Raw genomic sequence first — 15,086 nt, 5'->3', positions numbered from 1 at the left:
GAATGATGACTTATGGTAATCTTTCTTCTCTCCCCCGCCTTTAGCCGAGTTACTCTTAAAGCTTTTAGAAGATTTTGATGAATCCGTGCTCCTTTGGAACTCGGTTAAAGATTCGGCCACCACAATAGCCTCGTCTACTGTCTTCACTCTCCGACGTTGAAGTTCTTGCTTCGCCCAATTTTGCAATCCGTCGGTAAAGTGAAACAATAGATCTTCATCTGACATGCTCGGGATTTGAAGCACAAGGGTAGTAAACTCTTTGACATAATCGCGAATAGTGCCCTTATGTTTCAACTCCCTAAGCTTTTTCCGGGCCTCATATACTACATTTTCAGGATAAAATTGGCGTTTCAATTCTTTCTTGAAATCGTCCCAACTATCTATCCTACAAGCACCCTTTTCTATGTCGGCGTGCTTACGTCGCCACCATAGAGCCGCGGTGTCCGTAAGATACATAGTCGAAGTACGTACCTTAGTAGCTTCATCCAAAATGTTCACGCCCTCAAAATATATTTCCAATCGCCATAGGAAATCATCTAGCTCTTTTGCATCTCGCTTTCCATCGAACTCCCTAGGCTTTGGATAGTCAATCCTTGGAGCCGCTAGAATCGTGCTAGTACCCGCACTTGTTGACGCCTTCTTACAAGCGTCTAGGCCACTTTGCATATCCGCACAAAGCTTGTTCACTTGGTCTTGGATCGCTTTGACAGCATCCATGACCTTAACCTCCAACCTCGTATATTCTTCCCTTAAAGCGCCTTGGTCCTCCTTGAGATCATCAAGTTGTTCCAAGGTGTGAGCTTCAAGGGTTGAGAGTGAATTCTCCACTACTTCAATGCGTTCCCCCATATTGAGAAATACCTCCTCAAGAGATCCACCGGTAGGGGCTGGTGGTCGGCTCTTGCTTCGAGTTTGTTGAGTTTTCTTACTCGTGATTTAGGGTTCGACCTCTCGACCCCGCTCTTTTCTTACTCGTGGTTTGGGGTTCGACCTCTCGACCCCGCTCATCATGTTCTACTTCTGAAATGCCGGATCCCACAACATCTTTTTCCGCCATGCCAACGATAGTAAGTGAGCAAACCTTGGCTCTGATACCAACTATCACGGACTTGCTAATTTCCTTCAAGAACCGTGCGGCCTTAGTGTCTTCAACTTCTGCCCCCGCGGTTATTACACTAAGTCAGCCTCCCGATTGGCGTTGATGTTTTAGAAAGGCACTAAGTAGAACACTTTTAAGAAAGGGACAATGAAGGAACACAAGGACTTACAAAGAATGCTTTGTATTGAATAAGGAATACTCTTTACAACTTCACTCTCTTGATCCTTCAAATGAATCCTACCAAGCTATTTATAGTGGTAGCCTCCTCAAATGGATGGCTAGGATCTTTTCTATCCAACGGTCTAAATTACACCTCTAGAATTATCTATACAAATATCTACATTAAAATATCTATGGACTAAACTAGGATGATCTAGATTAATCCACCAAGTGAGGGGCTTGTAGTTTCTAGAATGTCCCACCATATTCTAGCAATCTTCATGCACTTGTGGGAGTCTAGAATATTTCGGTTAGCCCCAAGTCGTCAACATTTTAAGTTTCTCGATCTTCTTGTGCCAAGATCGAGCGAGTCGTGACATAGAGGAATAGATCAATTATGTCGCTCTCTAGAAGTAGCATCCAATTTCTTTAGTACAAGAGCAAAAGTGTGAAAAATGTCATTTCCCAAGTAGGAAACAATATACAAATACGTGACCAACACAATACAAGAAAATAGCACAAAAAGGTATTAGGCCATGTTTGATTGGCCTTGAATTACATGGAATTTTTCATTCTCAACTTTTTTGGTATTTAATAGGACATTTTTTCCATAGAATTTGATTTCGTTGTTTGTCTTGGAAATTATGATTTTCTTGGTTTTCCTTGAAAAACAATTCCCACCAATACGGCGGGAATATTTCCAACCCACTGTTCACGTTTTTTATTTTTATTTTTTTGATAATGGAAACAAATTCTATGAATTATTATAAAAAAATATTTCACTTTAATTGAAAATTTTCATGTAAAACAAAATCAAACGAATACCAAAAGATAAATGATTTTCTCAATTTTTTTGTTGGCAATGGAAACAAATTTCATCCCCAATACCAGTAAATTCTATTCCTTTAATTGATAATTTTTCATATAAAATAAAGTCAAACAAACACTAAAAAATACTTTTATTTTAACATTTTTCACGTGAAAAATTATACCAATCAAACACAATAATTTACAATTCTCAGAAAAATAATTTCTAGGCAATTCAATTCTCTGGAATTCGTTTTCTATTCAATTCAATTACATCTTTTCAATCAAACGGACTCTTAATTTTACAAGTTGTTGAGCACGGAGGCATCTGATTACGAGTTTGATTTTTTCTACCAACACTTTCTCGATAAAGCCTATCGCACAGAGCTTGCCTAATGCGATTTACCTGCCTAATGTGATTTGCAGGCTATTGCATCAGCTCGAGAGTTTACCCAGTGCGCACCCTGATGATAGCGGTTCCGAGTTCCCCGTCATCAAAAAATAAAAAATAAAAAATAAAATGAAAGTTGCTTGGTTTATATTGTAATGAATCTTTCATGTAATTTTTATGAACACCGTATAAAGGAAATGTTAGAATGGAGATCATTAAAAAAAATTTAAACTAAAGGTTAAAATATGTTTTTTAACTTTAATCTGATACGATTAAGTCGCAAATCTACAATGCTATGTCTACCAATTAATCAATTTCTATCTTCTTCTTTTTGGAGGGAGCCAGAAGTGATGTTGTAGTAAATTAAATTAAATCTGATTAGTCCAATTGAGATAAATTAAATTTTAGTGATTCTATTGAAATTTTTCTGAAAATTCAATGGCTAAAAATGAATTTATATTCCATTTTTTTGGAAGAAAATACAACTGTCCATAAATATTTTGTCAAGGAGTTAGCAGATTTATGAATTTTATAAGAGTTTAGAAAATACGCTATTGATTTTGTTAAAAATAAAATTTTTAGTGAGTTTTGATAAAAGTCGATGAAACGTATAATTGAAATAGATAAAAATAGTGAGTCCATGGAATATATAATTAAAATTAATTGTTTAATTTAGTTTAAATTTTTATCAACTTGTAGATCTTAATGTCGATAATTTCGTAGAGTTAACAAATTAATAATAAAAAATAATAAGACAACGTGCTAATGAATTTTTATATCACATCATGTTTTTAATAGAACAAAATAGAGGGTCTAAAATGATATGAAAAACGGTAGTTATTAAAATTAAGAATATAGATGATAAAAATAAGTGACCTTATAAATTGGTGACTAAAAATATTTTTACCCCGGAAAAATTTTATATTTTAGTTTTACAGTTATTTTCCTTTTTGTTATGATAAAAGTCCATTTAATTCCCTTCTTTATTGGTGGATTCTTTGAGATCATAAAGTACGACTAGCTATTTTCCGTCTAATAGACAGCTCTAGGAATTGTAGACATGGCCCGTTTAGCCTTCAAGAGGGAAAATTTGTCACATGGTTTTCGATAACTCTTCTTGATTTATCATGCAATAAAAGAAAAATGGGTTAAGCATTACCACACGATAATAGCCGAAGACAAAAAAGTGAGAGATAGAGGAGGGGAGATTGAGGATGGTGACTCCACTCCATAAATAGTGCATATAGAATTATACTTTCATAGATTAGTGCATGTTTAATCGATAAATATACTTTATATATTTATATATTTCGTGATATTCAGTCTATTTATCATGTACGTATGTTGTACTACACAAAACTTATATCAAATACATTATAACTTAATCACTAACTAAACATTATATAAACGGATTCAATTTCGTCCCGTTGGCAAACTCATTTGACTCCCATTAAAACTCTTCAATTTAATTTAAATTTTTCTCTCTTCTATTTTTAATCACACAATTTTCAATAAAATAATATTACACGCAAAGCAAACACTTTTAATTCTTTTACAACCATTCATTTAAAAAAAAAAACACTATTTCTCCCACTACAGCTCGTTTGATTTCCATTCTTTAGCCACAAAAATGAAAATTATAATCGTTATTTATCATATCAAGTCATAATATTTGACTTTTTATCTCTTGAGTGGATTTCGTAACGATATTTTTCATTCTCATCCTAAAAAAAATGAAAATCAAATAGGACCTATAAATCCAAATATTGTGGGCCAAACGGGGCTAGTCTATCCACCTCTAGGGTTTAGAGATTGCATTTTACAGCCTGTTTGGGAGTGATTTTTTTGCCCAAAAAATTAATTTTTTAACCGTTATTTCATTATTCTAACCGTCATATTTGATCTCTCATGGATGGATCCCAAATTTTTCCTAATGATCAAAAAATCATTTCTCAAAACCACTGCCAATCATACTCTCGGTTACATCCAAATGTTTAAAACGCAGCCCTTCTTAATTCAACCACATATTTCTTGCCAAACCCTGCATGCTAGTGCCATCCATCACTTGTACTCGAGAATTAAATAAAATTCCTGAATTTCAAACTTAGCCACCTCTACTTCTAAATATCAATTGAAAAAAGAGTAACCAAATCAAGAACGCCCAAAAAAATTCTGGGTATTTCTTCAATCTTGGAAGTCTCTAGCAGTAATGGCTCGGAAGCAGAGTGAGTACGAACCAAACCATTGGTTCTGTGTGATCCTCCTCTTGATGTGTTTAGTTTCTTGTTCTGTGGTCTACATGTTCATGTCAGCAATTTTCAGATCAACTAGTGCGAAAAATGATTCTAATTCCTCCGAAAATGTGGGAAAGTTGGAAGTTGGCGAAAGTGTTGTTACTAATGGTGGTGGGTGTTGTACAGGGATTGAGAATTTGGAGCTGTGGGGTGATGCTGTTAAATGGGGTTCAGATTTCAAGTTCAATTCTTCTGAAGAATGTTGTAAAGCTTGTAAATCAATGTGTACGGGGATTGATGGACCTTGCCTTTGTGATACCTGGGTTTTTTGTGGGAATAAGCATGCTTGTTGGGAGAAATTTGGTGAGGTCAGTTAGTTTTTCTTGCCTATTTCCTTATCAGAACTCGTAATGTGTTCCTTTTAGGGCCGTCTAGTCTACCTTAATAAACATGCCAATACTGTCGTTGCAATTGAAGTACTATGAATATATATAACATGTAATACCTTGCCAAAGTACTAATAAACAGAGTTTATAAACTAAACATTTTAGCATTTCAGTAAATAAGTTTGTGATTCCCTCAAATTAAGCAGTAGAAGCGCTAATTAATCATTGTGGTTTGTTATCATGTATCATTGTTCGTAAGATATGATTTAAATGTTTATTCTTTCGAAATTGTTGTTCTAGTGTTGGCTGAAGAAACAGAAGGATACCTTGGCCCCTGTTAGTCATGAAGCAGGAAGCAAATTTATGTGGACTACTGGCCTAATCTTTGGACGAGGAGAGGTATATAACATTACTAAGCCCCTGATTGGTGGCCTTCTTCCTTTTTTTTTTTTTTTTTTTGAAAAAAATAATGAATTTTTGGAGAATGTGTGGTTAAAAAGTAGGGAAAAGTTTTGGGTTTACATGCAGAATATTTTGTTGTATAAACGTGTGGTTGAAAAATGAGTATGTAGACAAAAGAGTACTGAAAGAATGAGAGACAGACACGGGCTAATATTGTCTTGATAAGTTTTGGTTCAATAACTATATGGAACCTGGGATATCATATTGTAAATTTTGTTTCATTTCCTTTTTCTCCTTGAAGGGCATTGTTGGCTTACAGACAGAATATGGTACTCTTCACATCAAGGTACATACTCCTATCCTTGGTGAGTGGACAACTGTGTTGCTTTTATGGTCAAAAGATAAGAAAGATGTATATGGGCCGCTAAACAGTTATACATAATTGTTGATATGCATCAAGAGCATCTCAAAAGGAAAGAAATGTTATAATGGCTGCCATAGCAATCTTTATTAATCATTTAAAAATCATCTATTTGCACGTATGACATCTGGAGTGCTACAATCATTTCTAAGAAGGCTTTATTGTCACATTTGTGCTTAACCATGTGAAGAACAAATAATATGCACTTCCAGATATGCAGCATTCTCCAATAGTTTGTTCCATACAAAAATTTGCCAAGCTGTCAAATGTGAGAGGAGTTATCCTTTAAACTTATCCTCTTAAAAGAAAAAATGCATTTCCTTACAATTTTTTTTGAGAGATCTTTCCAGAAATATTCTTGAGATGGCGTAAAGTTCCAATAGTGAAGCAACTCTAAATGCTATATTTAGTCATTGTAAGTTCTAGGCATTCCATATAAAAAATAAAATAAAATTGATTTAATAGGAAGAATATTTTCTATTTCTACAGGAAGAGAAGTACAAAACAAGGTCAACGCTTCTGACAATTGTTTTGACAAGTATCAAAAGTTTGACCTAGCTTTACGTCAACTCAAGGAATTAATGGATCTATGCTCAAAAAACTTCTGAAATTTTGTTGAAGTTGTGGGCGAAAATATAAAAACACATGTTCATTTGCACATTAGTTGAATTGTTTGAGAAAGAGAATTATTTCTTGAAAGTCTTCAACTTGCATTTTCGAAATTTACTTTTTGTATAGAACATCTTAAATGTTTAACAAGTGCACATTTCAAGTCATTACCTGTAAACATAGATTTATAAGGATGCTTCCAAACATGATTCCTAGCTTTTAAAAAAATATACCCCTACTTACTTTTCAAGAATCTAAGGTTGTGGAGTTAGGACATTTGTAAAAGTCTTTCGGATAAATAATCACCCCTGCTGATGACTAAAACAAACTAAACTTTGTTTTTTGATAAATTTGAGTTTCGCTACATGAATCCTTCTCCACTATTCTGTTCATTCTTGAGCAACCATTTCAGGTCATGTTAATTTCTTTCCCCCTTTCTATACTAACTTGTTCTACCAGGATTGTATCTTTTTAGTGAATGAGAGCTTCTCAGCTCATCCCAGTAAATAATCAATAACCCAAAATCTACTGACACTGCTCCCAATGTGAAGAACTTTCTAGAACTTATATGGACGTTGCTTCCATAATTCCTAAGGAGAGAGGGAAACATAGTTAAAGAAGAAGAAAAGACTAGAAGGTTAATGTAATGAAGAAGAAAATAGAAGAAAGGAATGGAGAGAGATGAAAAAGAGGCACAAGCACCCTTTGGATGTCATAATAATTGCTGCCACATGTACCCTTTTCTCTTCCTTTTTTTCTTTTCTTTTCTCCTTTACTTCACTGAGAAAATTGTTGCAAGTTTTTTGCAGCTTTTGCCTGAATGTTCTCCACAATCAGTAGCATACATATTAGAGTTATTAGCATTGCGGCACTGTGCAGGCTGCCATTTCTTTCGTGCAGAAAGTAGGGGTCAGTCCTGGGATACAAAAGGAAACCATGTAAAAGATGTAAGACTTGAACTTTGTTTCTTGGTTTCCTGCTTTTTCCTATCACTGCATTTTTACATCATGTATTGGTCTCGACTAGTATTAATGCTGCTATTTGCAAATCCCAGCATACCCCTGAAATTGAAAGTCTATTATGTTTCATTCACAGACATCGGTTGGATTCATATCTCTAGCTCATGATGTTTCATTTGTCAGCATCATATGGTGCCTTATCATCTAACAACAAATGCATGCATACACATACGACTGCACTAATACACATAGGAATCCCTGATTTACAGAATCATTTTGCTTGCTTGTTCATTTATCTTGGTTATTCTACCAAGTTTTGTATACCTTATTTCTTTTTCCTATTTCTTGATGCTCACTGCCGACCATTTTCAAAGCCTAACACTGAACCCTTTCCATAATGTCACTTTCTTACTTATTAAAATCAGATGATTATTTCATTTCACTGAATAAGCAACCAGGTAATAATCAATGTCTAGTGAACACCACAAACTTTATGTAAATGGAGCATTAATTCTATAGTTGTTGCGGAGGAAAATGTTATGTAAATGCTAAATGTTGTGCAAATTTTATGAATGACCTTTAATCTTGTTTTCTGCAAGTGTTGCCTATTTCACCATCCTCTTGCCAATTATCTTTTGGTCAAAAAATCGACTAATATATTGGGATACGGGTGTTAGCATACTGTTTCTACTGGTTCATTGTTTATTCCCTTTTACTTTCGTCCTATATTTTTATCTGAAAATGAATCTTGCTAGATTTCTGACTCATTACTGCTTCTAACATCAGGCTTCATTTGGCCCTCCATTTGCTCTTATCCAAGGAACTCTTGGAGTCGAAGGAATGACATTTAACAAATTGCCCTCCGAGTACTGTCCAACCATGAGAAAGGGTTCGGTAGCATGGGTTGGCTCGGGTCCTGAATTCTTTATAAGCCTAGCTAATCATCAAGAATGGAGAAACCTACACACCGTATTTGGTTCAGTACTTCCAGAAGGCATGGTTATTGCAGACAAAATTGCTCAACTTCCCACAAAATCGGATGTTTGGAAGAGCATTAACGTGTCAGTTTTAGAAAAGAAAGTACCCTTCCGGTTTCAAAGATTTCAGATTAGTCATGATGAGCTAAATTTTGGTGCTTATTAAAAGAAATCAAAGCGCTCTTGCTGCTGCTACTTGTAAGATGCCATAGGGTTTTTCGGTGCAGGTTTCACTCTTTTTACCCTTGTAACCAAGTTGGAACTTTGAAAGTTTTTCCAAGGTCTCGAGCGAGGATAATGCTGGATTTACTGTTTTTACTTGCAGATGCTGAAACAATATGCATAACAGCAGAACGAGTTTTAGTGAAGTGTTGCATTGCTTCTCTTTATCTTTGACATGAATCCTGAGAAGTGCTTAACTCAAAAAAACTCTAAAAGTTCATAAATTGTAAATACCAAATAGTCGAATATTTTTTGAATATTTTTATTTATTAAGCAGGTATTCGCTATCTCGTGTTTTAACAAGACACATAGAAAAGGCTAAAATGTATATTTTTTGCGAAGGAAAAAATCCAAGCTACCCCTTCAAACTGCTTTACTGAATTGGATACAGTAAGTACCAGGAAACTTGCGCATAAAAAATAGATTAATGTTCAGTGATTCAGAACAAAGTTCTGTTTAAAGGGATCTAATTTGAGACATAATTCTGGTAACACAAGTAAAATAGCATTTTTATTTCTTGTGAAATGATCAGCCTAATTTAAGCGAGCTTATAAGCACAAATATGGTTAACTAGAAGTAATTGTCTTTTCTTTGAACAAACCCACACTGGCTCTATATTGTTGATACCATTTGACACCTAATGCATGGAGTGGGTTGGTTTGAAAATGCAAAAGACGTGCTTCTTCTGGCGTTATATCAGCTGGCCTCTTTCGACCCAGAAATCACGTCCTTTAATTTTTCAATTTTATTATTCTTCCATGAAACCTGAGCTCGTATTCACTCTGCTTTTTTCTTTCATCTCAACATGGAAGCTCGTCTCCTTAGAAGCAAAGGTCTTTGTGGTTTTGATGGAGGATGACCCTGTTGTCATGATGTCACTAAGGTCATATGTACTTCGTTATGATTTTCTTTTCTTTTATACTAAGAATTTTTTTACTTTAATTGCTGACTAATTCACTGCTTTGGTCAGGAATGATGAAAATATTGCATTTTACAAGGAGAGAATGACGAGAGAGCACGATATTTTCCTAGAATCGCTTCTAGAGAAAGGATCATACATCAAGCTGTATAGCTACACTCACTTGTTGAATGGCTTTGCGATATACTCTAAGGACAAGAAGGTAAAATTTTATCGAGTTTCTGTTTCAGACAGATAAACATTAACCGTTTGGTTTTCAGCAGGTGCTCGACATGCTGGAGACCGCGGAAAAAGTTAGATTGGTCCACGAAGATACAAAATTGCAGAAACTTACTACACATACGCCGGAACTGTTAGGAATTACTACTGGTGTTTGGCCGTCATTAGGTGGATCTATGCTTGCAGGCGAAGGAGTGGTTATCGGCCTAATAGACACGGGAATCAATCCTTTCCATCCAAGCTTTACAAATGAAGGTTTAAATGGCCCTGCTTGTTTATTTACCAAAACTAAGTTTAAGGGGAAATGTTCGACTGGTGAGCAATTCCCACCATCAGCCTGCAGCTGCAAAATAGTTGGAGCACAGTATTTCGCAAGAGCTGCAATCGCTGCAGGAGAATTTAATTCAACTCGTGACTTTGCTTCTCCCTTCGATGCTGATGGTCATGGAAGGCAAGTATCATGTAATCAGAAAATTCTCGTAAAATATATGTATTATTTTGGAGTGTTAATTCAGTGAAGTTGGGGTAATTTAACAGCCATACAGCCTCGACAGCAGCTGGAAACCATGGTATCCCTGTGATAGCTAATAACTTCAACTATGGATTTGCAAGCGGCATGGCACCAGGAGCACAGTAATAAACTGATTGATTTCTTATCTTTCCTAAATTAGCGAACTCTTTATGGATACATTATACAAACATTTTTTCAGATCTTCAAGTTTGATCACAATCAGAAAACTGCTAACTCCATGAATCATTATAGACTATCTTGGCATTGCAGGATTGCTGTGTATAAAGCTCTTTATCCTTTCGGTGGTTACATGTCTGACGTTGTGGCTGCAGTTGATCAGGTCTTGACTTTATTCTGTTGTACAAAATTAGATCTGTAGTTTCTTAGTGAGAAGAGAGTGAATTAACTTATCTGAAGTTTTTGTTTATGTGAAGGCAGTAGAAGATGGGGTTGACGTATTAAGTCTTTCTATAGGACCAGCACGTGTGCCTTCTGGCCCTTCTGCATTCTTAAACGTGCTGGAACTGGAACTTTTGTTCGCTACAAAAGCAGGTGTTCTGGTTGTTCAAGCTGCTGGAAATGGAGGGCCTTCTTCTAGTTCAATACTTTCTTTTAGTCCATGGATCACCAGCGTTGCAGCCTCCATAACTGATCGGAGATACAATAATTCAATCATATTGGGAGATGGGCAAAGATTAATTGGAACAGGACTTGCACGTAAGTTTACTTACCAGTTCTAATTCAGAAATTGCCTATTATACGATCTGAAAATACCGATTCTGCCATATATTGAAGCTCCAACGGTTGGAGGAGTTTTTTTCCCGGTGGCTGCCGCTGCTGATGTTTGTCAAAGGAACATTACAGCAGGTCTCGTAGAGAGCTGCCAGGATTCAGATCCATTCATCCTGACCTTAGTTCGTGGAAGGCTAATCATCTGCACGTATACCTTTGACTTTGAATCTGAGGCAGCAACTATTGCTACAGTTGCAGACACCATAAGTAAAATTGGGGCAGCTGGTTTTATACTAACCATGGATCCCGACATTGGTTCTGAGAAGATTAAGGGTGCCACTGTACCCTTACAAGTCCCTGGAGTCATTCTAAACAATATGGAATCCTCTTCGGTATCTCTCTCTTGACATATAAAACTAGTTTTAGTAAATTATTTTCTTCAAAGTTGTCAAGATAAATTTTGTTTTTGTACAGGCTCTGTGGGAGTATTACAATTCAAATACGGTAAGGAGCAGAAGTGGAATTGCTATAAGTTTTCGAGCAACAGCAAGGATTTTAGATGGCAGGGAGGCCACTTATACCGGGCAGGCTCCAGTCGTGGCATCATACTCATCAAGAGGTCCCGATGTTAACAATGCGCTTTTAGAAACTGCTGATGTCCTCAAACCTACCATCATGGCTCCAGGCTCCTCGATATGGGCTGCCTGGAGTCCTAATAGTGAAGGAGATCAATACATCAAAGGTAGGTGAAAATATTTCAACTCAGATAATTTCCAAGACATAGTTATCATCTCATACAAAATGATCCATCGAATGTCCTGTATAGAGAACATAACATATCAACTATCACGAGCATTATTTGGCAAGAAGTTTGATTTTATTTGCTAACTACAAAGTACCAGACCTGAGCCCCGATGAGGTGAAAGATCGAAAATGACATTTAGCATTACAGCAGCTTTTAAGTTTAGAGAAATGCTCTAGAGTTTTTTCTTTCTTTCTTTCTTTCCTTCATTTTTTTTTTTTTTTTTTTTTTTTTAAAATTTTTTTTTTTTTTTTGTTAATGAAATAGTATAGCTGTAATCTGATTCACTTTCTATAATCTTAATAAATTGGAGTTTTGAATTTTGGTTTTTATTAAATATCTTCTTCTTCCAGGGCAAAGTTTCGCCTTATTGTCTGGAACTAGCATGGCTACACCGCACATAGCTGGTATTGCTGCATTGATAAAGCAAAAACACCCCGACTGGAGTCCGGCAGCCATTACTTCAGCAATGATGACAACGGCCAATATCACAGCTACTTCCGGCGCTCCAATTCTAGCCCAACAGAAAAACAAGTTATCTCCTGCCACTCCATTTGACTTTGGAGCAGGTTTCATCAATCCTTCTAAAGCAATTGATCCAGGACTCATATTCGACATTTACTTCAAACACTACGTACAATTCTTATGCACAGTTCCTGGGGTTGACGATATGTCAGTGAGACGAGCAGTGGGAGTCGGGTGCCCATCTAAGAAAACAGAATGGTGTTCGGATTTGAACACAGCAAGCGTGACAGTTTCGAATTTGGTGGGATCAAGGAAAGTGACTAGAAGGGTGACTAATGTAGGTGAGTTAGTTGAGAAGTACACAGTGCTTGTGAGAGAGCCTTTTGGAGTGAACATAACTGTGACACCTCAATCTTTTAAGATCAGCGTCAATGCTTCGAGGCACATTACACTTTTCTTGGTTGCAACTCAGATGACTAATGCTTACACATTCGGCGAGATGATGCTAGAGGGAAACAACAATCATGTAGTTAGAGTTCCTATATCCGTCTATGTAAGCAGCACATTAGGGTTTTGATGTCGTTTCTGGGAAGGTCAAGTTCTTAATTCTGTGCTATTAGTCTTCTGTAATGTATTTGAGTTGCAGGCATATGAATTATCTCAACAATAGGTATCATAATCTTGTTCAAGCTATCTGTTCTTGTACAAGTTAGATTTAGGAGAAAGCTGCATACACAATGAGTTCTTGAATAACTTGATGGTTTTGTATCATCTGAATGTCTTTTCTAGCAACGATCTCTTAGTTTTGCAAACAATTTTGAGAAAAAATTCTTCTTTTTCTACATCTGAAAAGGAAAATTACTCGTATGTATTATGAAATTAGACGATGTCGCTTATAATAGTGGACACTTTGAGGGGATCTGCAAGTTACCTGGAGGCATTTCACCACAGTTGTAATTGTTTGTATTAACAGTCTCAATAATCTAAAGAAAATACAGAAATATAAAAGAACACGAAGGTTTTTTTTCGCCCGAAGGTGTTCACCCAAAAGGGCTACGTCACCACGTTGAACTTCCACCAAAGTGGTTAATGCTCTAATCCACTAGAAACCAGCAATAGAGTATCAATACAAGGTTTACAAACTACAGATCTAAAAAGATCAGCCCTCAAACCCTATTTTTCCCTCACAAATTGAACAAACATATTACACCAAGTAATCGACACTCACTGTTCAACCAAGAACAGATACAATCTCAAAACCAAGTACATGAATCAGATCTCACCAAGAACATCTAATGATTCAGAGATTAAACCCAAAAACCAGAGGCTTTTCGAGAGAAAATTACAGAGAGCAAAATGAAAAACTAAAACCTAGAAGCCTCTCGAAAAAATGAATGGTAAGTGAAAAGTCTAGGGCCAAGTATAGTGGAACGTCATTTGCATCCAACGGTTCAACCGACTTCACCTGGCACCATTTCGTCCATCCAATTAAAACAAACTGGAATCGCATTTGGAAGAAACACGACTTTGCACAAGTGGGGGCAAAAACCGGGTTACAAAACCTGGGCTCAAGTGTTGGGTTCCATCTTTGGGCCTCCAAGGTGTTAAGCATTTTATTTAACAATCTTCACCTTGCTTGACATCTTTGGGTTTCATTGTGGACTAGAGGTTAACTCCTCCTTCGATATCATGTGCTCTATATACCTGCAAAAGAGATTTCAGTTAGGAATAACATTTAGGAGATTTAAACAATTCCTAAATTTATGTACAGGAAGTATTTTGGTACCCATATCTGCTCGATTACACTTAGTGGAAATCTTTTCAATTTTTATGATGTTCTTTTCTAAATGTCTCTTATAAAATGGAATTTGACATCTATGTGTTTTGTTCTATCATGAAAAACAGGATTTCTACTAAGATGTATAGCAGATTGGCTATCAGAATGTATTAAAGCATCATTACCAGTAAAGCCAATTTCATCCAACATATTTTTCAATCAAATACCTTCCTTTACTGCATTTGTTGCTACAATATATTCAGCCTCTGTAAAAGACAGAGCTACTATCTTTTGCAACTGTAATTTCTAGCTTATGCAAGTATCATTTAAAGTAAAGATATATGCAGATGTTGATTTTCTATTATCACAATTACTAGCAAAATCAGAATTTACAAATCCTTTTAATTTAATCCCAGTTTTCCTTTTTTCAAACATTAGTCCTAAATTTGAAGTTCCCTTCAGATATCTAAGTAGCCATTTCATGCCTTCCCAGTGTTGTTCACCATGATTACTCATATATCTACTTAGTACACTTATAACAAAAGCAAGGTCAGTCCTTGTGCAAACCATAATGTACATCACTAAACCTACAGCATTTGCATAAGGGATTTTATCTATTCCATTTCTTTCTATCTTAGTTTTAGGGCACTGTTCAGTAGAGAATTTAAAATGACTGCCAAGTGGTGAGGTAACTTCTTTTACATTATCCATAGCAAATTTACATAGAATTTTGGAAACATATGACTCTTGAGTTAGAAATAGTGTGTTGTCACTTCTATTTCTCCTAATTTCCATTCCTAAGATTCTTTTAGCTGATCCTAAGTCTTTCATTTCAAACTCTTGTTTTAACTTTTGCTTAATATTATTTATTTCAGTTACATCACACCCAGCAAGTAACATATCATCAACATAAAGCAAAAGATAATAAAAATCACGACCTCCACCACCTTTATAATAGAAACAGGGATCATATTCACTCCTATTAAAGTCAAGAC

The 15,086-nt window shown here is 35.8% G+C and overlaps 3 protein-coding genes across 5 annotated transcripts in view; 2 read left to right on the top strand and 1 right to left on the bottom strand.

The window, feature by feature from the left end:
• Nucleotides 1-910, bottom strand: part of LOC111399181 — a 5,036-nt gene extending 4,126 nt beyond the window's left edge. The window contains exon 1 of the mRNA XM_023026452.1: nucleotides 1-910. Within this exon, the coding sequence (XP_022882220.1) occupies nucleotides 1-849 (849 nt within the window). The 5' untranslated portion in view covers nucleotides 850-910.
• Nucleotides 911-4,501: 3,591 nt separating this feature from the next.
• Nucleotides 4,502-8,833, top strand: LOC111398445. Of its 2 annotated transcripts, XM_023025346.1 has the most exons (6): nucleotides 4,502-4,681; nucleotides 4,877-5,058; nucleotides 5,377-5,475; nucleotides 5,780-5,824; nucleotides 7,318-7,455; nucleotides 8,254-8,833. In XM_023025346.1, exons 1-6 carry the CDS (start codon nucleotides 4,666-4,668, stop codon nucleotides 8,608-8,610), a joined length of 837 nt encoding a protein of 278 aa, XP_022881114.1. In that variant the 5' UTR covers nucleotides 4,502-4,665; the 3' UTR covers nucleotides 8,611-8,833. The 2 variants fall into 2 exon arrangements, with proteins under 2 accessions (XP_022881114.1, XP_022881113.1); XM_023025345.1 differs by having other exon boundaries at nucleotides 4,502-5,058.
• Nucleotides 8,834-8,930: 97 nt separating this feature from the next.
• On the top strand, nucleotides 8,931-13,085 carry LOC111398444 (subtilisin-like protease SBT2.5). Of its 2 annotated transcripts, none has more exons than XM_023025343.1 (9): nucleotides 8,931-9,549; nucleotides 9,637-9,787; nucleotides 9,849-10,255; nucleotides 10,342-10,437; nucleotides 10,586-10,655; nucleotides 10,750-11,032; nucleotides 11,111-11,439; nucleotides 11,522-11,789; nucleotides 12,203-13,085. In XM_023025343.1, exons 1-9 carry the CDS (start codon nucleotides 9,311-9,313, stop codon nucleotides 12,889-12,891), a joined length of 2,532 nt encoding a protein of 843 aa, XP_022881111.1. In that variant the 5' UTR covers nucleotides 8,931-9,310; the 3' UTR covers nucleotides 12,892-13,085. The 2 variants fall into 2 exon arrangements, with proteins under 2 accessions (XP_022881111.1, XP_022881110.1); XM_023025342.1 differs by having other exon boundaries at nucleotides 9,846-10,255.
• The last annotated feature ends 2,001 nt before the right edge of the window (nucleotides 13,086-15,086 follow it).

Source organism: Olea europaea, chromosome 8, assembly GCF_002742605.1.
Source record: "Olea europaea var. sylvestris chromosome 8, O_europaea_v1, whole genome shotgun sequence".
In the NCBI taxonomy this organism is placed as follows: domain Eukaryota; kingdom Viridiplantae; phylum Streptophyta; class Magnoliopsida; order Lamiales; family Oleaceae; genus Olea; species Olea europaea.
This window is presented reverse-complemented; position numbering and strand designations above follow the sequence as displayed.

Bases quoted from the DNA above. Each gene is read 5' to 3' on its own strand.
- LOC111398445 (XM_023025345.1), top strand. From the start codon at position 4,666: ATGGCTCGGAAGCAGAGTGAGTACGAACCAAACCATTGGTTCTGTGTG. The intron at 5,476-5,779 runs GTATATAACATT...TTCTCCTTGAAG, and splicing joins TAATCTTTGGACGAGGAGAG to GGCATTGTTGGCTTACAGAC. The intron at 5,825-7,317 runs GTACATACTCCT...AGTTTTTTGCAG, and splicing joins ATGGTACTCTTCACATCAAG to CTTTTGCCTGAATGTTCTCC.
- LOC111398444 (XM_023025342.1), top strand. From the start codon at position 9,311: ATGGAGTGGGTTGGTTTGAAAATGCAAAAGACGTGCTTCTTCTGGCGT. The intron at 10,256-10,341 runs GCAAGTATCATG...GTAATTTAACAG, and splicing joins GATGCTGATGGTCATGGAAG to CCATACAGCCTCGACAGCAG. The intron at 10,438-10,585 runs GTAATAAACTGA...TTGGCATTGCAG, and splicing joins GGCATGGCACCAGGAGCACA to GATTGCTGTGTATAAAGCTC.